Source organism: Bacillus rossius, chromosome 5 (assembly GCF_032445375.1).
Source record: "Bacillus rossius redtenbacheri isolate Brsri chromosome 5, Brsri_v3, whole genome shotgun sequence".
NCBI classification, from domain to species: Eukaryota; Metazoa; Arthropoda; class Insecta; order Phasmatodea; family Bacillidae; genus Bacillus; species Bacillus rossius.
In genome coordinates, this window is record NC_086333.1 from 27,250,616 (window position 1) to 27,267,589 (window position 16,974).

Sequence of the window (16,974 nt, forward strand, 5' to 3'; positions counted from 1 at the left end):
TAAATTGTTCTTTATGTTGGGAAAGGAATTGCGAAACACCCACCGGCAGTGTTAAAGCGGTTCTGAAATACGCAGAGCACAATGTGCTCAGTAACTATTGCGGGCAATGTGGTCAGCCCCAGTCAGTATGTTTATAGGGGCGGTCTCCACCAGCCAGAGCACTCAGAATTGGGAGGACGATGTGAGTACGACAGCCGTCGAAAAAAACAAATTGACACTTCGCCTGTGTCAACAGGGGTTGGTGGCAAGCAGTCAGTTATCCGGACTGGAGGGCGGGCTGGAGGTGACTCGCTGAGCCCGAACAGATGCCTAGAGACCAGAGTGTGGCCACCCTGATGGTGTGTTACTGGCTGTGCCGTGGGCATGAGTCCGGCCACCAGAGAGCAGGCGAGCCAGCCGCCAGCTGGCAGAGCCGATGAGGGATGGCGTAGAGAATGAGCAACAGGAGCATCGTGGAGCCAGTGAGAGAGAGTCCAGGTGCAGCCAAGGAGCAGGTACGGGCCAGCTCTCCGGGCAATGAGTATACGCACATGATGGGATGTTGACGGGAGTTTATTGCGATCGAGATGAAGGTGAGTAACCAGCAAGCGTAAGTGACACGAGTTCAGGAGAGAGTTAATGTATTTTCTGAATGTTTGAAATTCCAGGCTTAGGAAGACTGGAGATACTGAACTGTCAGTGAAATTTATTAGTCACATTAGCTTTGGCCTCATGGATACATGAGATGCAGAGTATTATAGTAATTTGCATTAGTGTACCTAATTTGGATGGGCACATCCTAAATTTAGATGAATTCCTAATAGTGAACAGTAAACTTTAACTGGTTGTTTGTGGACATTAACCCAAAGAAAACTACATGTTCTGTCGTGGTTCGGGTTTCGTGAGGGTCCTTGCGGTGCTGATTGATAATGGGTGCCACCACGTGGAAGGGCACGTGGACCCGGCTGAGATCCGTCTCAGGGCGTGACGTCGCCTGTGTGAGGCAAGACTGGACCCTTGGTTACCTCCTGCAATACGCTCAGACCTGGCCCGCTCTAAGCGTCAGGCACGCTTATGCTATACCAATTAACAGTGGTCTCTCAAGGCGTCCCACACGCCTGCTCACAGGTATAGGTCGCCACGTGGTCGGTGAAAAAATCAAAGACAGTTATACTTAAGGTGTTTAATACGTGCGCGTACTCCCATACACGGCTTCACGAGGATACGGTTCCAAGACCCAAGGCACTTAATCGGATCATGCGAATAAGGCCCACGCACATGGTCGCACAAGTGATTACTTATGAAGCGTTAAAAAGTCTCGTTAAGAGTAAAAAATTATTTAAATAAACAGTCCCTCGACCGAAGCAAACCCCGGGGATAGCATGAAAGAGATTGAATTAATTAAGAAAAAACTGAACTAATGGTCAGTGAACAAAGAGTGAAGTCCCCGGGTGCAGAAGGCAGCGTCTTCCCTCGGTCGTTGGCGGCGGAGAACTGGCCGAGCGAAGGGCTCCATCGGAACAACATGGCACCTTCCCGCCTTGCCAGATTACCGTTACACCCTTCCGATTAAGTGCCTTGCAATCTTACATACGGAAATACAAAAACACTTCTAAAATTAAGGCACGCTCTCCCACGGCTCTACTATTATTAAACATAGAGTTATTAATTTCTTATATTTAAATACATGCCGACTTCGTTCACGTTCGGGTCCGCTTGGGTCCACCCGGCAACTTCTTTATCATACACACTTAAAATTACACAAAAAAAAAAAATTCCCGCCCGTTCAGTGGTGACACAAATAAATGGGGAAAAAATAAGAAGTTTTACAATATAATTGTTACGAATTTAGGGGAACGTCTAACTGCCGCTACAGCGCCCTCTCGAGGTAGTTCGTGCCAGTGTTGAAAGTGGGACGGGGGGCGAGGGGAAAGGTGGTGGAGGCTGACCGGGCCCGGTTGACGTCAGTTCCTTGCAAAGAGCTATTTCAGCGCAATGCTTATATTTTCTGTATATGTGCACTCAGGGCATCATTATCTGTTTTATAAGAATGCAAGACTAATAAAGTAGTTTATTGTGTGGTTCATAGGCAAGCCAAAAAACTGAATAGCCAATGGCAGCATGATGTTCAATGTAGTTATGTTTTATTTGTAGCAGAGTTGAATGAAAAATACATGGTTTGCATTAAAGCCTAGGTCTCTGGTATGTACCACCTGTCAATCATACCCAATTGCTTTCCCTCAAGCACAACAAACAGCCTACCATGATTAGTACAGGAGGTCCAAAAATACGTACTGTACATTTCATATTGCCCCAGTTTATTAACATGCTTTTATTAGCTTAACTTGTAACTAATGAACTACATAATCAAATCTTGTAAGTCAATTTTAACCTACTTCTAATTGTCGTATCAATTTAAAACTTTGCAAGTATAGGTAACCCCGATGACAATACAATAATTTCATGACTATGACCCGAAGAGTGAAATAAAAAGGGGGGGGGGGGGGGGGGGGGGAGAGAGAGAGAGAGAGAGCTTAGCTTTTGAGCTATGAGCAATAACCATCCTTTTTGTATATTAGTGAGTCTAGGGCATAGTGAGAAATTCGCCTAAAGTCAACTGCCCCCCTAAACGGGAGAGGGAAGAAAATTTGAAAAATTGATTCTTTTTCGAATTGAAGTGTTTCCGAGCCATTCAGGGTCCTTAACCTACCCCTCCTTAGAGGAGAGGTCATTTGCTCCCAATTTTTTGAAAGTGGGGACAATTAAAGGAAGATAATTTTGACGTGTTTTCAGGGTCTTTGAGCACCATCCGACCTCCTTAGAGGGTGGAGGGCAATTGCCCCCAAAATTTTCAGGACTTTGAAAATTGATTCTGTAGAACCTTTCAAGGAATTTATAAAAAATTTAATTAAATATAAACTAAAAAGTAAAAAATAAAATCATATTTTAAAACCTAAAAAACGCACTTTAATGAATATATGAATAAAAAGTAAAAAAAAAATCTTTAAATTAAAGAAATTTGTTTAATAGTGACACAATTAACTACACCTCTGTATAAAGATATATTTTAATAAGCTAAAAATAAGAATCAAGTAATAAATAAAACAATGAATTTTAATGAAAAAAAAAAAAAAAATGGGGTGCTGATATTAGTTGTCTTAAATTTTCTACCACTAATTTCTATTTGTTAGGACAGGGTCATTATGAAAATGAAAGAAGAGAGTAACCCACACTTTTTTTCAATAAAATTAATTGTTTTGTTTATTATTTGATTATTATTTTTAGTTTATTAAAACATTTTGTTATACAAAGTCGTAGTTAATTCTGCCACCGTGTAACAAAATACCTAAATTTAATAATAATTTTTTTTTTCCTTTTTAGTTCATACAATTAAAGAATTTTTTTTAATATAATTTTATATCAGTATACACATAACTGTGAACCCTCAGAGTACAACAGGACTCTCAAGCAGTCACAAATCCCAATCTTCTAAATATGGCCAGCATTGCCCCACTGCATTGGAGTTGGAATACAGGGATGATGGTCTAACAAACGGTGGTTTGGAGTGACTGAGGTGGTTGGGATGACATGAAAAGAGTGCCAGCTAGCATAGGAAAGTTGCACTAGCAGATGGGGAACACGAGGTGGCCAATGTCCTCAGGGTTGTGACATCACCAGTGGCAATAAAGGGCATTAGCAGCAGGGTCGTTGCCATGCGAGTGAAGGATGCCACTAACTACACAACCAAGACACAACCACAAGATGGACTGTCAGTACCTAGTACAAAGGCCATGGGGCTCATGGTCATACATACACACACACACACACACACACACAGCCAGCCCGATTGAGAGTCGCAAACACAACGACCTTCCCCGAGAGGTGGAGCTCACCTCTGGGGCAGGGTGTCCACAAGGAAAAAATATTTCGTACCAATTTAGGCGAGAAGAAAGTACTAGATTAGAAAAAAAAAGTACTAAATTATAATTTGTTATGGTTTTTAACAATTTTGGAAGTTATTATGACTTTACAATGCTCGAACATAAATATCACACCACACACACATACAATCCATAGTTTTTTAAAAATAATTACGCTTAATAATAAAACATATTGGAGTTACAATAATATTATTATATAAAAGAAAAATTGTACTAGATCTGTACTAAACCACTAAAAAAGTTATAAAAGTACTAGATCTAGTACGAAAGTACTAACTGTGGAGACCCTGCTCTGGGGTGGTTATCAGCAGGACTAGTGTATTGAACGAGCCATTCCTTCGATGCACTATGTCCCACTGGCACTGGGCATTTCACTTGCAACGGCAGCACAGATGAACACTGACTGTGGTGGTAGTGCATCATAATGGCTTTAGTGGACTCAAAGGGAACAATAACACGTAGATAAAATAATAAATATATCTATTTAATATTAAAAACAAACACAAAACTGAACTAAAAATATATTAAAAACAAACACAAAACTGAACTAAAAATATTCAAATATGTTATTTACTTACAGGCTAAGGATTTTCTCTTCTTTTTCTGCCTTAGTTTGCTCCAAGATCTTTATCTCTGCTAGCAAGTTACTCTGACTCTGAAGTTCTATAACACGTTCATCTACAGCTCGCAAGTTCTTCTCAAATCTAAAATTTAAAATTTAAAATTGAATACTTATTACTGAATAGAAACCCATTTATAAAATCAACACAAAGCATTCGGTAAAATTAAAACATTAAATATAAAATTAATGAATTAATTAATTAATTGGAGCACAAAAACTTTGTCAACATTGAGGTCATAATTACAGATGATATGAAGTGATGTAAGACAAGAGGCGAAGTGGGGTGGGTGATAAAACAGAAGTACAATAAAAACCTTCAACATAAAATTAAATTTCAAAAGGAAATATAAAATAATACCAATGGAATTGGTCTGATTCATTCTGTTTTTCTTCCATAGTTCTGATAAATGTGTTTGATCAACGGTTGAAATTTTTAACTTTTTTCATCCAAACTCAAATGGATATTGCCCGCAATGAACAGTGGTCTTAAAACAATGTTGCTTACTTGTTTCAAGACATGAAGATCCTCTTGGTCACAGTCCAAGATTGTCCCCACTGTGATTTCGCAATGTCATGTCAGGCATTCACATGTCGGCATGTAATTTAATATGTACTTTTGTCCACAGAATTGGCACATACAATATTTTGAACCAATTTCAGGACTTTTCAAGACCTTTCAATACAATTTTTTTTTTACAACTTTCTTGTATCACACATCTAATAAGCCACATTGAGCAAATGCAGGAACCTACATTTTTTTTTATGCTAGTTAGTTAACATTTTAAAGAGATAATTTTCACACAATTTAAACCATCAGTCTCAAACTATTTATATTTAATGTGCAAATATAAACTGAAGTGAGGTGTCAAAAAACAAAATGCAAGTTAGCAAAAGGCTGTTGGTCACTAAGTTTCATGACTTCCAGCAGCTTTACTGTTTAGTTTGGGATATTTTCCATAACTTTCATAACCAGTCCTTCAGTTTCACAACCATAGCTTTTTCGTGACTTTAATAACCAGTACAGTATTTACCTGCAGAAGAGTTGCCCCTGCCTATGGGTTGCAGCTATAATTTGGGTAATAAAAATACAATTTTTTTGCCATAAGGGTGCCCTCAAGTATGAATCGCACCATATGTCTGTCTACAGTAGAGTACAAGTGAAGTCTTTGTTCCATGTCTTAGCTTATTGATGGGTAAGAAATATGGCACTGGTGTTAGTCTGAATCCTCTTTTTGTCTGCTTTCTGTGCTGCTTTATAACTGTGTAGAAAGGAGTGTAGCCAGCCCACATTTCTCCACTTCTCCCCTGCTGATTTATTACCTCTCCTAATAACAAAAGACATCAGTGTATCCCTTCCTGGCTATTGTGTTTTTTTAAACCAGTCCTTATACAGAATATAAGAAAAAGGTAGCAAGCTACCCTTTCTTGTCAGTTTCTTCTATAAAAACTAGCACACACATTAAATTACTGAAGAATGTAAAAAGCAGCTTAAAAGCACCAAGGAGGGCTGTAGTTTTGTCATGGAATGTTGCATTTGAAAGCTGAGGAATCTCAAGAAAAATCCATTATGTTGGGCCACAGTTGCATCTTAAAAACCTGTGGAAATAGACATGTGAAGATTGTGCCAATTCACAGATATTTACAAGTGTGGGGTAGGAAGGGAGAGACTGCTACATATACTCTCGCTGGTTTATTTTTAGATTTCCCCTCCTCCAGCCAAATAGCAGCCCAGCACGTCACACTCGCGGGCGCCATATGCGTTTGGGCGACTGGTGTAGCGGCTGGGCAGACGTAGCACAATGGTGCCGTTCATAGTGCTTTTCATGCACTGCTCAAGATATTTTAAATAAACAGTTAATACTTACTCATAAATTACTTATTAAAAACCAACACAGGAGAATTATTTACATGCATACTCGACACACCAGATTATAAATTTTCTTTTAAACAAAGTTATAATTCACATAAGAATCGCACTACACTTTTTTGAACTAAAAATCGGCATAGAATATGCGACCCGTACGCGGGTAAATCCGCTATATACCCTGACATACCAACATGTTGCTAAAGTGAATAGGCCAGCAGCATGCAGCTCCCTTACTCTGTTCGCTGCCCCCTAAGTTCTCCCAACTTCTCCTTCCAGTTCTCAGCTTCGTGCATGCTTTGTGCCACTTTCAGATCCATGGTGACCCTGTCCAGCTCTGCGTCTACCTTCTCCACATCCGCATCCGATATTTTCACCTGCAAAAACAGACACGCACACACTCTTGTACAAAACAACAGCCAAACACAACAACCTCACATGTATAGAACAATACTAGAAACAGGCTAAAGGAAAACAATGTTACAAATATTTTGGAGTGAAATAAGACATGTCACTGTAATATTCAGGTTTGTATGAATTTATTAAGAATTACAAAAAATCTATACATAAAACTTGTGTAGTTTATAAAAACATATAGGTGCAAATTATAATTTTTAAAGGTTTCTATGAACAGAACATTTTTTTTTAAATTAATTTTTTTTGCTATGCCATTTAACTACGTCTTAGCCTATTAAATCAAGTTTGGCTAGGTTACTATTTACATGTGTGATTATCATTGTTTTATTTCATTTAAGCATTACTTTTAAAGCTATAATTTAATTTTACATGTATATTTCATAGTGTGTTGGTGACTTTTCTAGAATAATTGACATAGGTTTTGGAGTAAGAAAAAAAGATGTACAATTTTGAGGCACCGAAATAACACATTATATTTTATCACATCCTGTGGTCGAGAAATACAGCGACGTTAGCCAGGACTGTGGGAAAGCTTTCTGACCAGGTAATCACAGAATAGCGTTGTCAGAACAATATTTGTAGCCAATAGAAAGGCAGTTTTTCCAGGGAAGTTTACAGTTTGTACTTTTTTTGTGGTTTTTTTGTACTGTCGCCCTACCGGTCCCTGCTACGATGTTGCCGCTGCTGAGGGCGCCAACTAGCCTAAGTTTAGACCCTGTGGGCCAGTTCACAGGTAGAGCGGAGATCTTCGGGGTCGTGACGTCGCCACGTGGCTGGCAGGGAGCTGGATCGGTAGAGGTGGTGGTCCGGTGAGGGTAGAGCTGCTCAGTTCCCGGCGGAACTGTTCACTTGCGGGCGCGACACACAACTTGCCTGGTCCAGGTCTGAAGCTCGACTGCCTGCATTCCGCATCGCTGCGCGTCACCCGGAGCCCGCTTCCCGCAAAAACGTCCCAAGCGCAGCAGGACTTCACAAGCCGCGAACTACCCCCCCCCCCCCCCCCCCCCCCCCCTAGTGAGGCGACGAGGGAACATAACGACCTGTGCGAGCGAAGGGAGCACTTGGAACAACATCAAATGCCCCCCCTTCACTGAGGCCGTTATGCCCCTCGAAGCCCCATGTCACACGCATTGCCTTGGGGCCTGTTCCCCACCAATGTTCGGAATGTATCTGGAGGGTTCTCTGCTCGGGGTTTGGCTGTCAATGATGGGGAGAATGGACCGGGCATCCAAAGGGAGGAGGGTCATTACATGAAGGCGTGGTGCATCGGGGTGTGGCGCTCGGTTGATCTTCTCATGTGGGTTTTCCCATTCGTAGTCCACCAGGTGTCGTGGGGCTACACGGACTCGGGTAGAGCGCCTCAGTCCCTCGTGTCTGGCTTCCTCCGGGATGCTGGACTCCCCTTGACTCTCCCGTTGCGGTTCGACTTTATCCCTGTCTCCCGTTAGGCCGCTGGGTGTAACTGCCATTGTCCTGGGGCTGTTCTCGCTGCCCTGTTCCACCAATACTTGCCGCGTGTTGCATGGACGTCCTTCCTGAGATGGTCCGGTTTCGGATTGCTCTGGCTCCTCCATGTTCATCCTGAACATTGAACTGCCATGGCTCGCGTCCAATGGCCAGCGTGGTTGATCCCATCCGGGCCATCCTGGTGAACTGGATCGGGAGTCGTCGTCTATTCATCAGGGAATGTGATCTGCGGATGCGACACGAGGTTGAGCAGGGTTGGGTCGTCCCCATCGTAAAGTTCTACGGACAATCCCTCTGGGTCCAGCCGATCCATCAGGCTCTCGAGCTCGCGTAAAGTTGCGCCGCTCGAACGGAGCACGGGGTGAGCAGTAGATGGGTGTTGGTCTGATGGGGACGCGGTACGAATGGTGCTTAGGTGTTGAGCTGATGGGGACGTGGGACAAGGAGTAGTTAAGTGTTGATCTGATGGTGATGTGGGACGAATGGTTGTTGGGTGTTGGTCTGATGGGGATGTGGGACAAGAAGTGCTTGGGTGTTGAGCAGCTGGGGACGTGGGGTGAGCAGTGGATGTATGCTGGTCATTTCCACTGTCCCTGTCCCCCGCTGGGACAGTTGGGGCGCCTGTGGGTGGGACGAGACGCAAATCATCCCGGTGGATCTTTGTCGACCTACCGTTCGGGAGTCGGATCAAGTAAGAAGTGGGCCCTAGACGTCGCAGTACCTCCCGGGGGGCGGCCCATTTGGGGCTCAGACCTGTGCAGTAGCGCTTGCTGCTAGACGACAAGTGGTGACACCGGGCATACACCATTTGCCCGGGCTCCAATGGCGTCAGTGGATTTGGTGATTGTGGAGTGCGCGTGGCTAGAAATCGAGCCTGGTGTTGCCGTGCCTCTTCTCTAAAGTCAGTGACAGGGGGACGGGTGACAACTCCTGCTGCTTCTGCGACCCGGAGCTCTCCTGGTAGGGCGAGATTCTGCCCATGAAGCAGTTCAGCAGGGGTGTGGCCCGTGACCACATTGGTCCGCCACCGCAGGCAATAGAGCAGCTTGGGCAGGTGGAGGTCCCATTTGGAATGGTCTTCCCCCAGACGGAGGCGCAACTGGATTTTTATGTCCTGGTTGCGACGTTCCGTCGGGTTCGCCCTGGGGTGGTAAGTCGGGGTAGTGTGATGCTCTACGTCCCATCTGCGGCAGTCGGCCTTCCACCGCCGTCCTGCGAACTGTGTCCCGTTGTCCGTTAGTAACACTCTCGGATACCCATAACGGGGGAAGACCTCATTGTCCATTAGGGCTGCTACTGTCCCTGCTCGTACGTTGGATACGGCGAATGCCTCCGACCAACGTGTGAACACATCCGTGACCACGACGAGGAACCGCTTGCCCCGCGACGTGCGAGGGTAGGGGCCCATGACATCGAGGGCTACTGTGTGGAATGGTTCCTCCGGTCGTCTGGGGCGCTGTTGCTCAATCCCATCGGCCCGGCGGGCCTTGCGCTGCTGGCAGAGCTGGCAGTTGCGCACGTATTCCCGGACATCCCGTGCTATGCCCGGCCAATGGAACAGCTTCCTGATCTCCCGTTGGGTCTGATCTGCTCCCGGGTGGCCTGCTAGGTCATGGTTGTGGAAATACTGCAGCACCAGCTGTCGTGCAGTGGGGGGTACATGGGTCTGCCAGGTGTCCATGTCACCCGGCACCCTGCTCTGCAGGACCCCGTCCAGGTTGCGCTGGTGTGGGAGGGCGCGTTCACCGCATGCTGCCAGGTTGCGCTGCGTGTCTGGGTCATCCTGTTGGGCCAGTTTAACGTGATCTACCAGAGTGGCCAGGGTGGGCGATGCCTCTGCTTGGACCGTGGGATCCGCTCGTCCGATGACGTAGAGTGCCGCTGGAGGTGATGCTGCTAGACCGGTAGCTGGCTGGTGGGACGGTGGCATCAGGTCATCCCACCCTTGAGTGTCTTGGAAGATGGTATTGGGGTCTGGGTGACGGGACAGCTCATCTGCCAGCTGGTTCTCTCGCCCAGGGATGTGTTCGACATGAAATGTGAAGCCCTGGAGCATGAGTGCCCAGCGGGTGAACTTTGATTTTCGTCCCTGAGCGGAGTCCAGCCACCGCAGACACTGACTATCCGTGCGCAGGGTGAATGGTCTCCCCTCAAGGTGGTGCCGGTAGCGTTTGAGGGCCCACACCACCGCGAGACACTCCTGCTCATTCACGTGATAGCGTCGTTCTGCGGGGCCGAACTTGGCACTTGCATACTCTGCTACCAGCCGCTCCCCATCATCATCCACCTGGTAGAGAACCGCGCCCATACCGTCCTGGCTGGCATCCGTCTGGACAAAGATGGGCTTGTCTGGGGCCAGACGTGACAGGTTGTGGCACTCGCGGAACTGTTGCTTCACTAGGATGAGTGATTGGTCCGCTGCTTCTGTCCACCGGAACTTTGTTTTCGGGGAGAGAAGGTCCGTCATGGGTGCGGTGATTGTGGCAAAATTGGGAATGAATGAACGTAACCAGTTTAACAGCCCCATTAGCTTCTGGAGCTGCTTCCTGGTGCGGGGCGCCTGTTTACTGTCAATGAGGCTTAGCTGTTCGGGGATGGGGTGGTAGCCCTCGGCGCTGACGATGTGCCCCAAGAACTCTAGCTCACGGGCGCCGATGTAACACTTGTGTGGCGCGCATGTGAGTCCGTGTGTGGCGAGCCGTTCGAGGACCAGCGAGAGATGGTGGGCATGGTCCTCCCACGTCCGTGACCAGATGATCACGTCATCCAGGTACGCGGTGGCAAACTCGCCAATGTACCCGTCCAGGACGCGGACCATCATGGTCTGGAATGTCGCGGGGGCGTCCTGCAGCCCGAACGGCATCGCGCAGAACTGAAAGCGCCGCCCATCGGGCGCCGTGAACGCGGTCTTGGGGCGATCCTTGGGGCTTACTGGGACTTGCCAGTACCCCGACTTCAGGTCAAGTGTCGAAAAGATGCGGGCGTCTCCTAACCTCGTGAGGGCCTCTGAGATGTTGATGAGGGGTGGTGGTGCGGGGATGGTGAGGTTATTGATTGGCTTGAAATTAACACAGAATCTAAGTGAGCCGTCTTTTTTGTCTGCCATTACGATCCTACAGTTGTATGGGGACTCGCTAGGCTCTATGACGCCATCGCACAACATCTCTGCTATTTGCTCCCTGATGGCAAGTAGTTCGCGGGGCCCAAACCCGAATGGTTTCTCGTAAGGCGGAATGTGAGGGATGGTGGGGATGCAATGCTCTGTGACATTGGTTCGGCGTAGTTGGTCTGCTGCGGAGAACACCTGGGGCTGCTGCTCCAGGACTGTCTCTAACAATCTGTGGTACTCAGGGGGAACATTGTGGCGGAGATCAGCTAGGTGGGGGGGTTCGGCCCGGGAAGGGGGTGGGGTGTGCCTCAGCCCATATACAGTTCGGCGGCCCCTGGTCCCCACATGTATCCTCCCTGCACGGACCTCAACAGTGGCGTCCTCTTGCACCAGCCAGGGTAGCCCCAGGATGAGGTTATCGTGAAGGTCCTGTACAACCAGGGCACTGGTGCAGCTCACAATGTCTCTAATGCCAATCCTTACCTGGGCACGCCCAGTCGTTAGCGTGCTAGTCCCAGTAGTGGCCAGCTGGATGGTGTTGACCTCCGGCACAAGGTCCCCCTCAGGAATGAGGTGGGCCGCGACATAAGTGTGTGTGGCTGCGGTGTCCACTAGCGCGGCTATGGACTGCCCATTCAGCTCCACTGGGATCCGGATCAGCTCCGCGGCATCTGGCCCCATTCGGCCCAGGCGGGTTTTGGACCGACTTGGCCCTGCAGCTGCGGGCGGGGGCGGCGCCGATGCCTGGTGGGCGGCGTCGCTCGCCGGCGACCTGGGGCGGGCCCCAAACGGATGAGGCGGGCCGTCCCCAGTGGTCCCTGATGGACAGGGCGGTGCTTCGTCGGGCCCTGCAGCTGCGGGCGGGGGCGGCGCCGATGCCTGGTGGGCGGCGTCGCTCGCCGGCGACCTGGGGCGGGCCCCGAACGGATGAGGCGGGCCGTCCCCAGTGGTCCCTGATGGACAGGGCGGTGCTTTTTCGGGCCCTGCAGCTGCGGGCGGGGGCGGCGCCGATGCCTGGTGGGCGGCGTCGCTCGCCGACGACCTGGAGCGGGCCCCGAACGGATGAGGCGAGCCAACCCCACTAGTGCTAGGGGGATGAGACGGCGGCTGGACGACTGCTGCAGACGCGGGCGGGGGTGACGCCGACGCCGGATTAGCGGCGTCGCTTCTTGGAGGGAGGCGTTGCTCCCTGATGTCCTGGAACATGGTGCGCTTGGGTGGGGCGTCATCGCGACCTGGTGGCCGTGGTGGCGCACTCGTGTGCGGGGCTGGACGAAGGGTAGGGGGGCGGTGGCCAGCGATGTCACTGCTCCCTAGACGGAGTTTCCCGGAGGTACGGCCTCCCCCCCTCGCGCCTGCCAGATGGCCTCGCGTGTCGGACACACATTGTGCCAGTGGTTTTCCGCCGTGGGGCAGTAGCGACAGCGAGGCGGGCGACTGTCTTGGGCACGCTGTGGTCCGTCGCGGCGCTCCTCGCGGCGCGGTTGTTGCGCGGCCCGGCTGGGCGGGCTGGTTTGTGACGCTCCCCCCCTCCCCCGGGGCGGAGTGTAAGGCCGGTAGTTATCTCTCGGAGGCGGCTGTTCTACGTACGGAACGACTGCTTGCGCGTCCTCTGGTTGCACCGCCTCCTGAGTTTGCGGAGTTGGGCGCGGCGTCACGATGTTTTTGGTACGTCGGTGCGCCATCAGATCGTATTCTATGTCCCTGGCTCGGGCGAGGAAGTTTTCTAGTCCGTGCGAAACTACCCCGCGCAAGAATGGGCGTAGTTCGGGAGACACCAACTCTACGATGAAAGGGAGCACGTCGTCGGCGCGGCCCCCGAGTGAAAGGCGGCGGTAAAGCCGGAGTTTGCCATAAACAAACGCCTCCACACTCTCCCCACTCTCTTGCGCGCGGCTGAACAGTTCACTGCGGCATTTGTTCTGGGTGCGCGCGTCGTTGAACCGAGCCTCCAACCGGCGTGAGAAGTCATCCCAGCCCACATCGTATCCCCCCGCCTGAGACCACCAAGTGCGCGCTTCCCCTCGCAGCTGTCCGCTGACCCGCTCCGTCCAGTCTTCGGGCGCTGTGTGGTGCCGGGTTAGTTTCTCTTCACAGGCACTTAGGAATAAACGCGGGTCGTCGTGGGCGTGGCCCGTGAATTCTGGGAGAGTGACAGGTCCGCTAGGGGGGCGGTGCACTAAGGCCAGGGAGCCACTCTGTCGCCTACGTGCGCGTCCTTCGCACTCGACACATAGGTAAAGTCCGTCGCGGAAGTTTACAAACTCGAGTGCGTCAGCGCATGCGCGGTGCCTGATAGTCCCACACTGTTGACAATGTGCTACTTCGTCATGGCGGCCCGGACACCAGTTCGCGGCGCACAGAGGGCCTGTCGGGGCTCGGAGATTGCTCTCTGCCCTTAAGTGCGGAAACTGACATGTGCAGCACTTATGAGGGTACTCACCAGCGCAGCTGTTGTTGGTGTATGGTTTTCCGCAGCGGTCGCAGGGCTCCTCCATGGCGATGGTTACGTCAGCTCCCGCGTACATGGCGTGGTTCGCGGCTGTCAGACCCGGACGACGGGTCGCGGCGTCGGTGGCGGGCGCGGACAGATCCGGGAGGGCGCTCCCTTCGCTATCGTCCGAGCGGTCTTGTCCGCACGTCCTCGCCCCGCGGATGTTTGCGCGGTCGCGGTCGGTGGTGAAATGTGTTACCTCGGTGATCCTCGGGCGTTCTCGCGCGCGCTCTGCGCGCGGGTGGAGGGGTGGTGTCCTGGAGGCTGCGCGCTGCTGGGGTGGGGGGTGCTGTGACCTTATTTCTCCAGCGGGTCCCGTTTTCCGGCGCCTGTCTGTCTAGTGATGCGCGCCTGAAGTCTTTTGTCCCTACCCTGCGAGTTATGCCGTTTTCGCCTGCGTTTTTCACTGGTTTGCGCTGTACGTCTCTGGCAAGCTACATTTTTTTTTTGATTTGCCTAAAATTTGGTAGCCACACTAGCTGGGCGCCATTTGTCGCCCTACCGGTCCCTGCTACGATGTTGCCGCTGCTGAGGGCGCCAACTAGCCTAAGTTTAGACCCTGTGGGCCAGTTCACAGGTAGAGCGGAGATCTTCGGGGTCGTGACGTCGTCACGTGGCTGGCAGGGAGCTGGATCGGTAGAGGTGGTGGTCCGGTGAGGGTAGAGCTGCTCAGTTCCCGGCGGAACTGTTCACTTGCGGGCGCGACACACAACTTGCCTGGTCCAGGTCTGAAGCTCGACTGCCTGCATTCCGCATCGCTGCGCGTCACCCGGAGCCCGCTTCCCGCAAAAACGTCCCAAGCGCAGCAGGACTCCTCAAGCCACGAACTACCCCCCCCCCCCCACCCTAGTGAGGCGACGAGGGAACATAACGACCTGTGCGAGCGAAGGGAGCACTTGGAACGACGTCAGTACTGTGCCCTGTCTGTCTAGTCAGCGCTCGGACATTGTCACGTGAGGTCGTGCTGGTCAGTGGCTCAAGAATTCAACATTTTAATGTTTAAAGTTAGAGATTAATTTAATGTTTGTGGTCCTCCTGCACTGAAAATAACTTTTTTTCTGGAACATTTTATGACTGTTTCCCTTTCCTGCAGGACAAACATTTTGTCAACTTTACAGATCGCCACGTAACAGAAGAGCACAAAAATACCTGAAAGTGAAACCTAAGATTTTGAAAGAAGGTTTTGAGTGTTGTATTTTCAAATTTATAAACTCTAAAGAAAGCGAAATCAGCACCGAAAAATTGGAGCACCGCATAAGCCCAGCTTTTATGTTCAAGGCCCTATAAAAATCATAGCAAATTATTTTTTGGTGAAATATGTTCTCCAATTTGATTATAAATACAAAATATGTAATATGTATAATTTATTTCAATATAAAATTTGCGCAACTAAGTTTTATTAGGACTGACATTCAATGTGAATAATTTAAAAAACATAAAAAATGCTTGGAATTGGTTAATGCCAGGAGAAAGGCATACGGAAATTCCAATAATTATTTTCCAGCTTGGCAGACATTGGCACTAGCAAAAGCAAAAACAAAAGCAAAAGAAAAGAAAAAAACACCTAATATCTGTTTTACAGAAAACCTTAAAACAATTTGCAATTTATCATTACTAAATACAGGTTAAACCTTTAACATAAATACAAAAATATGTCCGTATGTTCTATTTTGAAAATATGTATTAATGCATTTTTTATTTAATCAACAAATATTTTTGGATATGATCTAAATATTAGGGGTACGAAGCTTGTTCAAGGGTGGAGCTTATTTGAGAAGATACGGTAATCCTGAAATGAGATAGAGAAATTTTTATCATTCAAAATGTGTTCGAGACTTCCACACGACTAACAGAGGTATACCTATTGCAGTAAATATTCAACTCCAGGCAAAGAATTAAGATAAGAATTAGCTGAAAAAATTATAGTCAATATCATTAAAATAATAATCTCATAATATGGTACGAGTACATATAGTGAGATGATACATTCTTTTGATTTCAATTACTTTTTGAAGCAAAAATGAATGGAATCATTTATGGATTCTATGAGCAAATAAAATTAAATTAACACATAACTAAGTACAGTCACATGTATGACACTGACATTACGAAGCATGGTCAATCAGCAGAAAAATGTGTCTTAAAATGTATTCTCAAAACATGTACATTTCCTAAAAAAAACTTATTAATGAAAATATAAGAGAAGAATGTTACCCCAGCAATCTGCCTTGCTGCTTTTCGTTCATCACTCTTCTTCTGATTTAACTGCTCCTTTTTCATACGTATTTCCTGATTAAGACTGGTGACCTCCTCCCTACAAAAATAATGTTGCACCTGGATTATAACAGAGACTCACACAATTGTAACTTTTTACTAAAATGATCCAGAAAAATTGTTTTATAGTTTGAGGGCTGCTCGCACGTTCCCGGCGATTTTAAGACGTTAAACATGGGCGCCACCACGTGGAAGGGCACGTGGACCCGGCGGAGTCTCTCTCTCAGGGCGTTACGTAGCCCAAGTGGGGACGAGTTACCAGCCCTGTCTACCCTACCTATCCAGACCTGGCCCGCTCTAGGCGTCGGGCACGCCACACTCCTAGGCTAAGTAGGCTCACTCACCACGTGGTTAAATAAAATACTCAGTTTATATTTATTCCCAGATTTAATTTCACTAACACGTTATCTCCACGTCCGTTACACGGTTAAAAAGCCTGAGGCACGAATCGACTTAGGTGAAGGCATGGTCCACACACGTGGCCATGCTACAAAGTATACTTATTACACGATGGTTAAAAAACTCGACTGAGACAATTAATTAATTATGCAGTCCGCTGACCGAGAGCTGCCCCGAGGATAACGAACGAAAGAGATTTAGAAAGAATTAACGATACAGAATTACTTGGTCAGTGATGCACAATGGTTGAGGTCCCCGGGGTGCTGGCGCGTCTGCTCTCGGTCAGTGATGAAGATGGACTGGGCGAGAGCTCTGCTCGTCCCGACCAACATGGCGCCTCCGCGCCAACACAATTACCGTTATTACATCCTATGATTCCGTGCCCCGGCGAAAGTTAAGTAAATTACA

At 48.4% G+C, this 16,974-nt stretch overlaps 1 protein-coding gene across 1 annotated transcript in view; it reads right to left on the minus strand.

Annotated features, from left to right (window-relative positions):
• Positions 1–16,974, minus strand: part of LOC134531661 (DNA repair protein RAD50-like) — a 280,275-nt gene that overhangs the window by 185,311 nt on the left and 77,990 nt on the right. Inside the window, exons 11-13 of the mRNA XM_063367439.1 lie at positions 16,108–16,207; positions 6,644–6,783; positions 4,499–4,624 (exon numbers count right to left, since the gene is read on the minus strand). Coding sequence (XP_063223509.1) covers positions 4,499–4,624; positions 6,644–6,783; positions 16,108–16,207 — 366 coding nt within the window. The remainder of the gene's footprint in view (positions 1–4,498; positions 4,625–6,643; positions 6,784–16,107; positions 16,208–16,974) is intronic.